We start from the raw sequence: 14,735 nt of genomic DNA, 5'->3' as shown, positions 1-14,735 counted from the left end.
CTTTGCACACCGCAATAATTAAATATATATAACTAAAAAGTTGAAAAAAAAAAGAAAAAAAGAAACGTCGCCTGAGAGATTCGAACTCTCGCGGGAAAATCCCACTCACTTAGCAGGCGAGCGCCTTAACCACTCGGCCAAAGCGACGTTTTTGATAAATACGCCGCAATAATTAAATATATAATAATAAAATAATGGCTTCCATATTAAATAACACGTACCAACTACACGAAGACATAAAATTGTACTTTTCAGCTAGTTCGGTTCGTTATAGTTTTTGAACTATTCGGTTTGGTTCCGAATAAGTTTTTGGGGTCACAGGATAATGTGGCCAAAGCCTCGAATATATAAAGTCTTTGTTGAAGATTCCAAAACGATAGAACCAGAACAGCTCTTTTTCTAGTTTTGTTTTAAAAAACAGTAAGAACTAAGAAGGGACCAAAAACACACAAAAGAAAGAGAAAAATAAAAATCGAAAACGACAAAAGAGAGAGAGAACAAGTGCACGTTTATTCCCTCCTTTCTTCACTTTCTCTCTCTACAAACAAACACAAACCAATTCCTGATTTCTTCCTTCTTCTGTCTCTCTCTCTCTCTCTCTCTCTCTAGCTTTTTTTTTAGTCTCTCCAGATGCCCAAATCCTTCACCCGCCGTCGCTTCTCTAACCTCCGCCGTCTTAGATTCCACATTTACTCATCATACTCTCATCATCACCCACCTCCTCTGCATCATCATCAATCTCTCTCTTTCTTTCTTTGTAGACAATGTTAATTACAGCTTCCTCCTCCTACGTTTCCTCTCTTGTCTGAGATTTTATTACACAATGCCTGAAACTGGAGGAGTCCTAGGGTTTCGTTTTATCTTGATTGGGTTTATCCTGTTGGTGTTTCTTCTCATTCGCCGCCAATGGAGATCTGCTTCTGTCAAAAGAGACCAAGTCCTTCGTCTCATTGCTTTAGCCACCGAGGAATCTTATCTCGCTGAGGAGGTTCATGTTCGATCCCCCACTGATGCCGCCGCCAACTCCGTTTCGGATGTTCATCGTTGCGCTGTTTGTCTTTACCCTACCTCTACTCGTTGCTCCAAGTGCAAATCTGTTCGTTACTGGTTCGTTTCCTCCCTAATTTGATCATCTTTTTGAATCCTGAGAGATTTGAAGATGGCTAGTTTTAGAATCCGATCGATCACGAAGTAAAGTTTAGATTTTTATTTTGGTTCTGTACTGTTTCGCTTTTAAAAATTCATTCTTTTTTTGTTGTTGGAATAGTTCTAGCAAGTGTCAGATTCTTCATTGGCGACGAGGTCACAAGGATGAATGTAAATCGCCTTCTCTTCCTGATTACGATGAAGAAGAAAAGGACGATTCTGTTCATTCTAATGGTAACTTTAGATACTTGAGATTTAAGCATTTGATTTGATCTGTAAAGGTTTCACATTTGGTGGTTTGTGATTTTGATGACTTGAACCTCTCTGTAGGTGCAAAAGAGTCGAATTTTGAACTTCCATCTCGTATGACTGGAATTGAATCATCATCATCATCAGAAATACCCTCCAATGATAATGGCAAGTCTGTTGATGTTTCCTTTGATATGTCTACAACTAGGCCTAGTATTCATAAAGTGCAAGCTACATCTGAAGCTGTTGATTTCACTACTTCTATAAGCAAAAAGGTTGATAATCTCTATGAGACCAGGCCACTAGGTAGGAAGAAATCACGTCATCGTATAGAGAAGGTTGAATCAGCGAGAAAGACTGATGCAAAGCCGCGGAAAACTGGCAATCAAAATTCACGTAGGTCAGGTGACTTGGCTGAAATGTCAGTTTCAGATCAATTTTTGTCAGTTGGGTATGAAGAAGAAATGAATGCACTTGGACATGGAAGAATTACATCTGAACCATCTAGTGCTTCTGCTGCAATGTCATCTTCAACTGTTCTCCTACCTTCAAAACCTAATAGTAAGCCAAAAGTGTCCCTAGGTTCATCAAGTAGTGGATTGAAAACATCGGTGCAGAAAGTTGTTCAGCATTTTAGACCCCCAAAATCGTCAAATATATCTCAACCTTCCAGTTCTATTGATGAGGTTACTAGATAATACGATTGCAAGTTTAAGTTTTTTAACTATGAATATATCTACTCCCATTATCCCATTAATGTTTCTGTTTCCTTTTTTTTGTGTGCAGATGAGCTTCTCTTATGAGTTGTTTGTGAAACTCTACTGTGATAGAGTAGAATTACAGCCATTTGGCCTTGTGAACTTAGGGAACAGGTACGTTCAGATAACTTTTCTTGCTTATAGCATGATGATATTTAGCAATTGTAGTTTGAGAGATATACTAGTATTAAGCTGTGGACTGGCCGTGTTTTTAATGTACTGTTACTAATGCTTATCACTTATATTATTACTTTTGTAGTTGTTATGCAAATGCTGTCCTTCAGTGCTTGGCATTCACTCGGCCACTTATATCATACCTTATTCGGGGATTACACTCTAAAACATGTAAGCTGCACACCAAAGTGATTATTACTGCTCTTTTTGTAACTATGTGGAATCGTATCTTGATAGTTGAATTTTTCAGGTAGAAAGAAGAGTTGGTGTTTTGTTTGTGAGTTTGAATACTTAATTTTAAAGGCAAGGGGTGGAGAATCTCCTCTATCACCTATCAAGATCTTATCAAAATTACAAAAGATCGGGAAGCATCTTGGCCCTGGAAAGGAAGAAGATGCACACGAGTTTTTAAGGTGAATCCATATGTGTTATGCTTTTCAGTAGTTTTTTTCTTTAATTCAATATTTTCGCAAAGGTGTTCACATTGTTCTTTCATAAGAATGCCAGGTGTGCTGTTGATACAATGCAATCTGTTTTTCTGAAAGAGGCTGATGCAGCTGGTCCATTTGCTGAAGAAACTACTTTAGTAGGCCTTACGTTTGGTGGATATCTTCACTCCAAGGTTATATATTATTAGCAAATTGTATATTGCCTTTATTACCAAAATTAGAGCATTGTCTGTTGCTTTGTTAGCATTCAAGTAATCATTCACTTTATTACACAGATTAAATGCATGAGATGCCTCCACAAATCTGAGCGATCGGAGCTGATGATGGATCTAACTGTTGAGATAGATGGGGATATAGGAAGCCTCGAAGAAGCACTTGCTCAATTTACAGCCTACGAAGTCCTAGATGGAGAGAACCGGTACTTCTGTGGCAGGTAGTAGAAATTTTCTATTGGAAACTTAATATATACGTTAGGAAAGCTACTCCTAATTCCTTTGCCTTCTTTATACAACAACCACAGATGTAAATCTTACCAGAAAGCCAAAAAGAAACTGATGATACTGGAAGGACCCAATATTCTTACTGTCGTGCTGAAACGTTTTCAGGTGAGTCATCATCCTCATTAGTTTGATGGTGTCTACTACTATTGGGTTTCCTCGGAAGAATGATTTCTTTTGGTCATGCAGTCTGATAACTTTGGGAAGCTGAGCAAACCAATACATTTTCCCGAGCTTCTCGATATTAGCCCGTATATGAGTGACCAAAAGAACGGGGAGCATCCTGTGTATAGTCTCTACGCAGTGGTGGTCCATTTGGATGCTATGAGCACTTCGTTTTCAGGTCATTATGTTTGCTACATAAAAACCCCCCTTCATGGAGATTGGTTCAAAATTGATGACAGCAATGTAGGTCTCAGCAGTATACCATTTAAATCTATTATATATATATATATATATTTATCGAAACTTGATTTTTGATTCTGAGAATTCGTAGGTTTCCCCGGTGCAGTTAGAGACTGTATTACTAGAAGGAGCTTACATGCTTCTTTATGCAAGGTGAATATACAAAGAGAGAGAGGACACATATCATCATAAAAACCCAAATCTTGTTCATTTATTTAATGATCCTCTTCTTTCTTTGGCAGAGATTCTCCGAGACCGCTGAGCAAGAACGGTGGTGGTCGGAAACCAAAGGAAAGAAGAAGTTTGGCCGCAATTCCGTCAACAAGACACGGCAACAAACAGAGAGACAGTACTTTGTTGCCGCGTGTGGACTCGTCGAGTGGAAGTCTGTCGTCACTGTTTAGCTCATCAGACACAACAAGCTCATGTAGCACAAAAGACTCATCAGGAGGCATTGAGAATTTATCAGATTACCTGTTTGGTGAAGTTGAACCGGTTTGGAAACTAGACCGTCGTGATTCATCTGCTCAAACGTTTTATTGAGGTTTTGTTGTTGAGTCTGTTGGCCATCATTTTTTTTTAACTTTGAACCAACAAGCCAAAAAGATAGAAAGTGATCATTTTTTGAATCCACTATATTGGAGCTAAAGTGTACAGTTTTGAATAACTCTGTTCATCTTTCTTCACTTCTCACATCCAATTTACACTACATAAATAATACATATTTTGAATAAAAAATCGTAAGATCTGTGCTCAAAGCAGCCACTGTTTTGACTAACACATTGTAAATGTTGAGTTCTCCGGTCGGTAAGAAATGAGAAAGAATCAAACTATCTCGTTCCACATTGGTGTGTTTTTTTTTTTACTTTTGCCCAAATTCTTGAATTGTTCTTGTGGCCAGCGTAAGAACGTCTACAAACGCAGAGAAGGAAGCGCGAAGAAGCCTTGCCTCTGTTGCTTCAAAATGCCTGTAAGATTATCCGGTGAGAAAAGATCCAAATTAGTATAAAGAAGTAGGCGAAGTCGAATAGGACCCGAAAGAAAGATGTCTAGTTAAAAATCAGTCTTGTAAGCGATTCAAGGATCAAAGAAGGCGATGGAAGGAGGACTTGAAGAAACTCACACAGAAAGCTTGTTGTTTGATACCGACATAACTCTTACTCACCTTATCAGGCTGCAACTGCATTAATGATGAGATCACACATCAGTAACATGAGTGAAATGGGATAAAAAGCTTGTTGGAAATTTCGATTATTAATTCATAGATTGGAGTAGAATTCAAACCTCTGTATCAACAGCCAATGATGTGTAAGCAATCAAAGCATGTTCTTCTGACTCGAAATTCACATCCAAATTACTGCCAAAGATAAAATTGGCAAAAGCTCTGTTACATCAATTCAAATCCCAAACTTCCCCATTATGAAGAAACAAGTCTATAACAGTGTAATCCTCTTAATTAAGCTAATTGAGCGGAGTAATAAAACTAACTAGGTCGTATTATTACTCTTGTTTATGTGGGGGTAAAGATCGAAACTTTTGAGTCTATTCCTTCAAATTGATCAGACCCAAGATTTCTATAATCGAATCCGTCTGTTCTATAATCAGATACAGAGGAAACGTGTAACTAAGAGCTAAATCGAATCACCAGAGAGTAGAAGCGAAGTACGAGAATTTACAGAACATACCAGCTAAAATCCCAGGTTTGGTCAGAACGAACAGTCGCAGCCATTTTTCTCTGCTCCTTCCTTCGTCAATGGAGGTAATACATAATGCAAAACTCACTCAAATCAATCCAACACAAAACAAAGTGGTCTTTTCTAACCAAACTCAAAACAATGATTGATCTTTCGAACCAAACAGAGACACTGCAAACTCTCAATTTCTCAATACAATTCGATAAAGCAATTGAATGCTCTCTTTAAGCAAAAAATTGTTAAAAAGTTTCGCGATTTGATCAAATTACCCAATTATGAGACAAAAACTGATTACAGATTAGCTAACCGCCGAAGTAATCTTTATAATAAGGTTTTTTTTTTTTTTTTACATTCTTTTATTGAAACGGCGCCGTTGCTTCAAACTTAGGTTTAAGGGCGAGAAGAGTTGTGAGGTGCGTGGCTAGGGTTTTGTGTATTTTTTTCGATAAGCGCAAGTGTGATGAGGTGCATTGACCATGGACGGTACTTGAATTCACTATATTCGAGCTGAAACGGCTCTCTTACACACTATACCATCACCATTGGTGGCCGCAAAATACAGACACAAAATATAAAATACAAACAAGTCCAAAGTATAAAAAAAAAAAAAAAGCCTCACAGTAAAAAAGAAAAATATGTAATACTAAATACTTTCATGTTTTAAGTCGTCGATTTGGTATCTTTTAAGACTCCTCCTTTCTCTAGCTCTCCAACGAGTTCCCTTAGAGAGGGAACCTTCATGGCTAGAGTTCTGTATAGTCTAGAGTACCGAGCCCGTGTGCCATCTGCTGTTCTAGCTAAGGCCAGTGAACTTAGAGCTTCTGGTAACTGACCAAACACTTGTTTCATTTCCTCTAAGCTCATGTTTTCTAAAACCGAAGGTCTTGGCACAACTCTCACGATTTCTCCTCCTTTAGGTTCTTGAATACGAGCATCCGCTTTGATTACGAGCTCCGAGTTGGAGTTTGCTCCGCATTTTACGATGAATGGAGCTGAAGAGCCTCCCGTGTTGAATTGCAAAACGTTCCATTGAGACACATCGGTTTCTGTTGAAGATATTGATTCTAATGGAGGTCTCTTTTCGTCTTGAAGAATGTCCTCCTGTTCTCGAATCGTCTGCAGTCCAATAAATAAAAACAGCAAGTTACAAGTTATCAAACTTCTCAAGACTTTTGGATCGATCTTTTTTTTCTCGACTTGTATTCATCACTTACCTCGACCAACTGGTGAGCCGTATCAATTTCTCTTTGTGCACATGGATGATCAACATCAAGGAGAGAAGGCATTCGTTCATTAAGTACATCAAGAGACTCAAGCAATGCTTTCTTCTTGCTTTTACTCAAAACGTGGACTGAGGCTTGTCTTGTTATTTCCTTCAAGAAGCAAACCGATTTTATTTCTTCTTGTAGTTAATCATAACTAAGATAGAGAGAAAGACTCGTAATGGTTTCAAATGATAAGAGTTATAGATACCTTGACTTGCTTTAGTATGGCATCTAGAGAAATGAGGGAGGCTAATCTTGAGTCTTCAGCTGCTGTAGAAAGATTTTGAACAGGAGAATTGCCTTCTTCCAAGGTAAACAAAGCTGCATCACTTCTCATCTGTTCCAAAATCTGATATATAGAACGAAAATGGAATTACGGTACTTGAAAAAACTCTTAGGAGATCAAGACTGAGATTAACGTTATGACAGCATATGGTTCTTTTTCAGGGTTTACCTTTCTTCTTTTGTGGTCAACAGACTCGAGAGCTGATCGAAGCTTCGCGACTTGACCAGCATCTTCTGCTTCTTCTGAAGCCAAAGTACCAGCAATATCCTAATCAAACACTCCCATATCAGATCTCACATGGCAAACAAGTTCTCTAGCGACTAAGACCGAGATCTCAACATAATCCCTTAACAGATTTCTTATTTAAAATCAGTTACTGCTGAAATCATTCTGAAATTTTCAACTCAAAAAAAAAACACACATCAAGTTCACCTTTGACATGGCATATATACCTTTAAATGCTGCATCTGAGAAGTGTAGACTCGTTTTGCATACTCAGACAAAAGCTGTCCTAAAGCGTCCGTATGAGGTGGCACCGCAGCTCCTACTCCAGCCATCCAGCCATCCATAATTGCTGTGGAAAGAAGCTCTAATTGGCCAGTGGTTCCTCCTGAAACATCATCTACTGTAACAGAGAGAAACTCAAAACTTTCTACAAGCCATGACCTAATCTGTCTTTGCAGTTCACCAGCCGGAGTGTGAACAAATAAAGCAGCCAAGGGTTGGTTTCCAATGGCAAAACTTTTGGCTTCATCTTGTATCTCCCTCAGCTTTCCTCCAGTTACCTGCTGCCTCCCAGTATCCTAAGAAAAATTAGAAACAAGAGAAGCATGTATGTTTGTATCTTGGATAATCAGTTATAAGGTTAAAATAAAGGATCTCTGGGACTCATAGATATCTTACCTGGTCATGTCCACGGATTCTTGAAACTACAGATACCAACTTACTTTTCTTGTCTAGCTTTAAATTTACTTTAAAGCCATGAATCTGCTCATCATGATATCGAACTGGTGATCTGCCTGGGCTGCTACTCCCGCTGGAGCTTCTACTTCGACTAGTATATGGCTTCTCCAAAAAGCGTTCAACAGGAGCAACCTAAAAAAAGTGGGTGACGTGAGATTGATCTTTTCCGGGAGAAGAGACTTAGAGTCACACACCAGCAGGAAAGCTAAAAGGAAAATTAGCTAATTAAATCTGGTTATGCACCTTGATCGACTGAAGCTCAGGTGATCGTGCAAGTAAGGACCTTATGTACAATATCCTGACTCGAGAAACAAGCATTGTATCCATTACTCTTCTTGGTTCCATTTTCCGCATAAATGAAAAGACAGCATCTCTGATCTCAGCAAGGATTTCATGCTCTCTGGAAGCACCAGCCTTTATGACAGCTGCCAAGACCTGCAAGTCAACAATTAAACCCATAAATTCTCTTAACATATAAACCTATGAATATTTGAAGACCTATCCCAAACAGCAATATATATGAAACAGAATTTACTGTAGTTCTAACTTCAAATTGTGGTAAAATAGATTCAGTTATTTACATCCCTGAAAAATCTAAAAGGGTACTCCACATCAAATATTAGCACGGTGGCAGTACCAGCATAAGAAGCTTGTTTGCGCCATCAGCAATGGCTGCAAGACCTTCATATTGTTCGGGATCAAAATCATTCAATGCAGCTGTTAAGTATTCTCCAGCTGGAGTGGTTTTTACTAATTCAGAGCTGGATTTTACTATTGCAATCGCGCCTTCATTTTTATCCACTGAAGATGCTAAAGCGCCAGCGCTATTTTTCCTGAAGAAAAATACAGATCAGGTGGTAAGGGGAAGTAAACAAAAATAGAGAAGACATAATGTTGGATTAAATGGTTCCAAGTGATCAAATAACTACCTGTCAACATCTGTAGGCTGCACTGTTGGTGAAGCTTTTGATGAGGGGCTAGATACCTATATACAACAATGAATGAGAAAGCTTTAGCAAATAGCTAGCTGGAGCAGGAAAATCTCCATGTGTATGACAATTAGTAACATTTAATAAAGAGAGGAGATAGAATTATTTTGCTTCCAACAGCTCCAAAAAGAGAAGCGTCCATGGTGTGACTGAATCATGCGCAGTGTAAGATAGAGAAAAGAATCACCTGAGTCGAGCTAGCCACCGACTTTTCTGTTAATCTGTCAAACAATTTTTCATTTTCTTCATGCAACCTCTGCAGAAAGCAACTACTCTCTTCAGACAAATGTTCAGGTCAAATATTATTTTGGTAACTCAAAAATATGGAAGTCACTAATTAAAATGTGCTCAGAAGGAAGACAACGCAGAACCTCAATCAAAGCATCACGTTTTTTCAGTTCTTCCTCAAGTTTCTTGGTAACTGCAGAAGAATCGACTGTGTTCTCAGCTGCCCTGGGCTGAGATTCCATTGGATCTCTTGATCTTGTCATGTCAGACTTCAGGGCTTCCCTTAGTTGTGATTCTAAGTCTTTCATTTTAGACTGCACAAGATTTATGTTAAAAAAAAAAAAGGGAAAGTGAATGTCACGTCTATCACATTCACGGAATGCTACTTGAAAGCAATTTCACAATCTACTTTCTGTTACGTAGATGTTTAAGATAAAAGGCGAGGAGACATGTGCCAAAGTTTAGAAAGTAGATACTAATAAAGTACCAACCTGAAGATTTTGAATGGTGGAATCTTGTTGTTGCACCTGCAGCTTTTGTTTCTGTTCGAACTGTAAAAGTTGAGCTATTTGATTTCGTAACTGAGAATTCTGCTCCTTTTCTATTTTATGCTTGTCTGCAACCATCGTATTCTCTGACTGCAAAAACAAATAAGTTAATCGTTAGCAGAAAGGAATCTTATAAGGAATAACTGATATAAGGAGACACTATCCCAGTCATCATTGAATACTTTTAAATCTGATTGCAGTGTGAATGAAACTCTCCACGCTCTCTGTACTTCATTGTAGAGCAGTACACACTGATCATTTGCTTCTTTAAGTGCTTGTTTTAAACCTGTAACCTCTTGTTTTAGACGCTGAGTTTCCCTCTCCTTCTCCAATAACTCCTTCCGAGAATCATTTGCCTGCAGGAAGAATGATATTTTCAAACCACGTGTACATATATAAACGAATAGCAACTTAGAATAAAAAGTTACTATTAAGTCAAATCGTAATATGTATTATAATTTGAAAATTTAGAATCATCTGCTATATGTATCAAAGTCAAGAGACGGGAGAGAAAGGTAGATGGCTGGCAATTCTCTAATTCCACTTACCACGTCTCTCCATTTCTTAATTGTGTCTCGATTCCCAAGGCTTGGTACAGTATTCCTAGCTCTAGCGGCATAATTGAGACATGACATTATCTCAGACAAGTTCCGAGCACTTGGACAAATATTGACGATCATCAATGTTTTGGAGCTCCCCCCTGTACGTTAAAGAAATTTGTTCTCACTTAAACATTCAATCACTGGGGAGAAATCCTTAACACAAAGGAAACGTAGAGGCACATGCACTGGATAGGATAAGCATTTACCTACTGAATCTGCAAGTATTCTTGTAAGAAATGAGTTCTCGTAAGGAATCGTATCTTTTTTTGACGTCAAAGAGGATAAAACATCTCCCAGCCTACAGAACTCGAGACGTGTGCAGTGAGCAAAGGCTACTGGGACTATTGGTAAATAATCAGAACATAGGTACAATATACAATTGTAAAGTAACAAAAAAAAAAGGAATGGGGAAGGACACTTAAACTTACGCGGAAATTGAATTAGTTACATGGAGCAAATCAGTTACATGATCTCCATTGTCATCTTCCACAGTTAAACCTTCACTTCCAGCCAGGTCAACTAAAGAGAGCTTGCTATTTACATTTTCTCTCGTAATTGTATTGCTATAACAAATGTGCACTGAGACGACCCTACCAAGAGAGCAGAAATCCGGAAAAAAATAGCATGAGTAGAGAATCTTAGCAGAGAATTATAAGCATAAACTAAGAGTAAAGCACAAAGTAAAACATACAAGTGAGTCACATTAGACTTTGGTTTATCTTTCCCTCTTTTTTCAAATGCAGATTTCAGGACTCTCAAGAACTCCGATGGACTATCAACTTTTTCCTGCGATAGTTCTATAACAGATTCGCGTAACCCCATATTGATCTTCGGCAAGTTGCTCTGACAACCCAAGAGTAAATCCCTGATCTAGAAAATGAAAGTTTCGGAATTAGAAAAAACTTTTAATTTTCATATCATAATCATGTTTCACTTAAAATGAAAAAGGAAGCACCTGTTCGTTATAGAGCTCAAAAACTGAAACAGAGAACCTGAACTGAGATGTTGAAGTTGAATCAGAATTGGCCAAGTTGATAAGTTCTTCAAAACAACGAGCATATAAACCATGGTCCTGATTCGATCCTTCCTGCGAAAAAACCAACATCATATCACTCAAACTAACAGAGAGGAAATGGCCTTATGTAGAACTCTCCTAAATCGATAAGATAACACTATGAACATACATGAGCTTGCCTACCGTATTAAAACCTGTCACCATGAAATTTTGTACAGTTCAATGTTCATTCACATAGATATTTTGGGCTTGTTACAGAGCCAAAATGTATAGGAAGCATAAACATATAAATAACCACTTAAAAGCAGGAGAAGATTTTAGAAGCAGAACAGCATCAATGATACGGATACCAAACAAGATTAATATCTAATTTCAAAATTTCAGAGAGGAAAGGGAAAGGAGGGGTAACCATTGTATATGTCTTCCCTGCGCGAGTTTGTCCATAGGCAAATATAGAGACGTTAGACCCATCCAGCGCAGATTGCACAAAGGGTTGGACATCACTGAACAATGAAGCTGGGGAAAATTTACAGAATAAGTTCCACAGTTTAAGGAGTACATAGACTATATTTGTAAACCAAACCAAGTATGGATACTTGCTACATTTTTAGACCAACACTGGAAACAGTTCTAAGCATAAAGTAAGACTACATCAACGGTAAAGTAAGCTAACTCACCTTGTCCAGCTTGAGGTCCATAAACTCGGTCAAATTCATATTCTTTCTTAGGATTGGTCAGAGTATCATCACTAGTGTTTACACGTATGGTAGAGTTATCAGGGAATTCAATAATAGAAGGACCCTCGTCTTCAAATAATGGTCTTGCTCGACAAAATACCTTTACGTTCCCTGAAAGGTAGAAAATAAACTACACATTCAGGTCATATAGAAAATCAAGTGTTGAAGGGAAAATCAACAAAAGTATAGATAGAGAAAGGGGGGCAGAGAAAAGACTAATCACGTCGTAAATGGAAGATCTGCACCTTTGGTCGTCAATAAGTCATTGAACAGTCTTTTCTTCTCATTGATAAGTGGAGATATCCTAGCCTGGGTCTCAATGGCATATTGATCTGTGATAGGCTATGCAGATAAGTGAACAAAACACATTCGCCCAAATTCACCACAACAAACAAACATGAAGGAGATAACAGTAACAAAAATCTACAGCAAAACGTATATAGACAAAGATATATAATATTCCTCCAGTATTGAATAAGTGGCCAAGAAATTCTTATCTTCTCAGCGTTCCTTATACATAAATCCTACCAAAAAACCTACACTGTTGTCAAAACTTGACAAGGAATAATACAGTGAAGGGAACTAAAAAAAACTTACCAAGTTTACGACTTTTATCAGCGAGAACACCTAAATAACGTGTAACCCTTTCAAGCTTAGCATTAGAGTACTCTTGAAGATCAGTAGCTTCCTGTCTCAATCCCACATAATCGTCCTTTGCAAGCTGTTTTAACCAAAACCCACTTTTCTTAAACAACAGCTTCATCAACCATCATCCCACTTAATTATTCAATCAAGCATCCCTACTCACACAACCACCCCAATACCATTTCACTAAAAACTTGTACAAGCTCAGCTCTATACTCGTCTAAACATAAAAATCAATTCTCTTAATAGAAACGTAGCTTTCAAAAAAAAACAAAAAGACAAAAAAAATACTAATCCAACCACATTCACATTCAAATCGCTAAGATTTCTCATCTGAAAAGAAACATTAAGGAAAGAAATCACACCTGAACTTTATCCTTCAGACTCTGAACCTTAAACGCAAGCTCCGACGAGTGCGAGTTCTTCGGGATAGAGTACCGTCGGAGCGTGGACGACGGAGTCCGATGAACGGAGTCCTCACTAGAAGAAGACTTCCTCGATTCGAACCCAGTAACCTCCCAGTTCCACCTATTATTGTTATTATTACTCTTCTGCTCCGCCATTTTTTTTTACAAATCCAAAAAAAAACCCTAACCCTATTCCAGATTTAGCCACAAACCCACTACAATTCTGGTAGCTGAGAATCTCAGATTCTTCCAAACGAAAGTTTTTGAAATTTATTACCTCCAAATCCAATTTTTTGGTGTTCTCTTTACTTTTTTTTCTTACTTTGTCTCTTTGTCTCTCTCTCTCTCTCAGATATAAAAAAAAAATGAAAGGGCAGAGGCACTGAATATTATACGATGTCGTTTTTTGATATGTTCTTCCTTTTTTAATAAAACTAAACAAAACAAATTGAATGGCAGAGACACCAAAACGTCTTTTAAGACACAAATTGAATGACAGTTAACGACGCCTTCTCGTGTTCGATTTTGGTTCTTTATTTTTAATTTTTTTTTTTTCAAAGATTAAGGAATATATCAAATATAGTAAGCATTTTATTTGACTGATTAAATTCAGGAATATATCAAATATAGTAAGCATTTTTATTGACTGATTAAATTATATAGAGAGACTAGTAGTTAGTCTACTAAAACACAATGACACTTCCAAATTACGGTGCAATGAGTAGGTAGCTACAGTATTAGTCTCTATAGTTTATTTTTAATACGATTAAAGAAAGAATCAATGGCATAAGATGATGATACTCATGATTCATGATAAAGGTGCAATGAAAAAAAAACGAATTTTAATCGATTAAATGATAATGGCACACGCAGTATAATCAGAGATCTGTGTGGTGGTGCTTATTGAATTTTATTTGTTATTTATTTATTTCTTTTATGGAAGTTTGGACCGACCAGATAGCGTGTCATTGAAGGTAAATAATTATTTGTATGTTATCTCTTTATACTATTGATTACAAATTCTGGTGGGGGTCTACTTTTATGAATGAAATGAAGTACCCACCCACTTAAGTGGAAATATTTGAGCTTGTGACTTAAAAAAAAAAAAAAAAAAAAAAACTACAGATAATAAATTTCTCAATGCTTCAATTAATTTTAATTAAAAGGCCCAAAGTTTTACCATTATTCCTGACCTTTTTATAAACAATCTAGTCCAATGAGAGGGCTTTTCTTAATTGGAACAGGCCCAAGTGATTTGTAAGCCCAGATCATTATAAGCTTAAATAATCTTGTTTTTAAGTATTGATTACTCAAGAGGAATTTTAAAAACTGGTTGTGAACAGAGAGCTTAAAGCCTATTTAGTGTCAATGCTGAAGGCATTTAAATAAAATCTTAAGGCATTAAAAACTTGTGAAGAAAAAAAAAAAACTTAAAGCCTAATTAGTGTCTGTCGATGCTTAATGCATAATAAAACAAAATTAGATTATGCTATTTGGATTTTTAGTTATTTGTTGGTATTTATATACACTGTTCAAGTAATTGATTCTCTTCATCTCATCCACTGATTTGGACAAAAAAGCTGGAACATGAATAAGATAGTTTTAATTCATATAGATACTAAATGAATATCTAACAAAATAAAAATGTTGAGATTCTTGGCGTTGTGGTACTATTAAC

At 37.2% G+C, this 14,735-nt stretch overlaps 2 protein-coding genes, 1 non-coding gene and 1 pseudogene across 13 annotated transcripts; 1 reads left to right on the top strand and 3 right to left on the bottom strand.

Moving 5' to 3' along the window:
* Positions 1 to 65: 65 nt before the first annotated feature.
* TRNAS-GCU (transfer RNA serine (anticodon GCU)) lies at positions 66 to 147 on the bottom strand. The gene has a single exon. It is a non-coding gene; the product is annotated as a tRNA-Ser (tRNA).
* A 228-nt stretch (positions 148 to 375) lies between these two features.
* LOC104743701 (ubiquitin carboxyl-terminal hydrolase 17) lies at positions 376 to 4,345 on the top strand. Of its 2 annotated transcripts, none has more exons than XM_010464752.3 (12): positions 376 to 1,107; positions 1,268 to 1,380; positions 1,477 to 2,081; positions 2,182 to 2,267; positions 2,413 to 2,498; positions 2,578 to 2,740; positions 2,835 to 2,949; positions 3,052 to 3,209; positions 3,297 to 3,381; positions 3,463 to 3,681; positions 3,770 to 3,831; positions 3,921 to 4,345. In XM_010464752.3, the coding sequence occupies exons 1-12, from the start codon at positions 824 to 826 to the stop codon at positions 4,219 to 4,221; spliced, it is 2,277 nt and encodes a 758-aa protein (XP_010463054.2). In that variant the 5' UTR covers positions 376 to 823; the 3' UTR covers positions 4,222 to 4,345. The 2 variants fall into 2 exon arrangements, 1 of the variants encoding a protein (XP_010463054.2); XR_015585019.1 differs by having other exon boundaries at positions 435 to 1,107; positions 2,827 to 2,949.
* LOC104743709 (uncharacterized) lies at positions 4,293 to 5,665 on the bottom strand (annotated as a pseudogene). The gene is made up of 4 exons (XR_015585020.1): positions 5,364 to 5,665; positions 4,963 to 5,035; positions 4,802 to 4,858; positions 4,293 to 4,646 (listed from the first exon to the last, which is right to left on the bottom strand). The product of XR_015585020.1 is annotated as an uncharacterized LOC104743709 (transcript).
* Positions 5,666 to 5,833: 168 nt separating this feature from the next.
* On the bottom strand, positions 5,834 to 13,564 carry LOC104743681 (kinesin-like protein KIN-14B). Of its 9 annotated transcripts, none has more exons than XM_010464735.3 (23): positions 13,016 to 13,564; positions 12,603 to 12,726; positions 12,251 to 12,337; positions 11,946 to 12,116; positions 11,678 to 11,784; positions 11,209 to 11,340; positions 10,945 to 11,123; positions 10,682 to 10,843; positions 10,460 to 10,551; positions 10,200 to 10,351; positions 9,834 to 10,007; positions 9,595 to 9,741; positions 9,247 to 9,417; positions 9,063 to 9,131; positions 8,816 to 8,871; positions 8,524 to 8,719; positions 8,130 to 8,321; positions 7,827 to 8,018; positions 7,376 to 7,726; positions 7,092 to 7,190; positions 6,846 to 6,986; positions 6,587 to 6,745; positions 5,834 to 6,488 (listed from the first exon to the last, which is right to left on the bottom strand). In XM_010464735.3, exons 1-23 carry the CDS (start codon positions 13,211 to 13,213, stop codon positions 6,033 to 6,035), a joined length of 3,807 nt encoding a protein of 1,268 aa, XP_010463037.1. In that variant the 5' UTR covers positions 13,214 to 13,564; the 3' UTR covers positions 5,834 to 6,032. The 9 variants fall into 9 exon arrangements, with proteins under 9 accessions (XP_010463037.1, XP_010463048.1, XP_087348788.1 ...); XM_010464746.3 differs by having other exon boundaries at positions 12,251 to 12,347; positions 13,016 to 13,502; XM_087492662.1 differs by having other exon boundaries at positions 10,460 to 10,594; positions 13,016 to 13,470.
* Positions 13,565 to 14,735: the final 1,171 nt, after the last annotated feature.

This window comes from Camelina sativa, chromosome 2 (genome assembly GCF_030686135.1).
Source record: "Camelina sativa cultivar CO46 ecotype springtype chromosome 2, ASM3068613v1".
Taxonomy (NCBI): Eukaryota; Viridiplantae; Streptophyta; class Magnoliopsida; order Brassicales; family Brassicaceae; genus Camelina; species Camelina sativa.
Note: the sequence above shows the minus strand (reverse complement) of the source record. Positions and strands in the feature narration are given on the sequence as shown.

Bases quoted from the DNA above. Each gene is read 5' to 3' on its own strand.
- LOC104743701 (XM_010464752.3), top strand. From the start codon at position 824: ATGCCTGAAACTGGAGGAGTCCTAGGGTTTCGTTTTATCTTGATTGGG. The intron at 2,268-2,412 runs GTACGTTCAGAT...TTACTTTTGTAG, and splicing joins CTTGTGAACTTAGGGAACAG to TTGTTATGCAAATGCTGTCC. The intron at 2,499-2,577 runs GTAAGCTGCACA...TGAATTTTTCAG, and splicing joins GGGATTACACTCTAAAACAT to GTAGAAAGAAGAGTTGGTGT.
- LOC104743681 (XM_010464735.3), bottom strand. From the start codon at position 13,213: ATGGCGGAGCAGAAGAGTAATAATAACAATAATAGGTGGAACTGGGAG. The intron at 10,008-10,199 runs GTAAGTGGAATT...TTCTTCCTGCAG, and splicing joins TTAAGAAATGGAGAGACGTG to GCAAATGATTCTCGGAAGGA. The intron at 8,019-8,129 runs GTGCATAACCAG...CACTTTTTTTAG, and splicing joins CTGAGCTTCAGTCGATCAAG to GTTGCTCCTGTTGAACGCTT.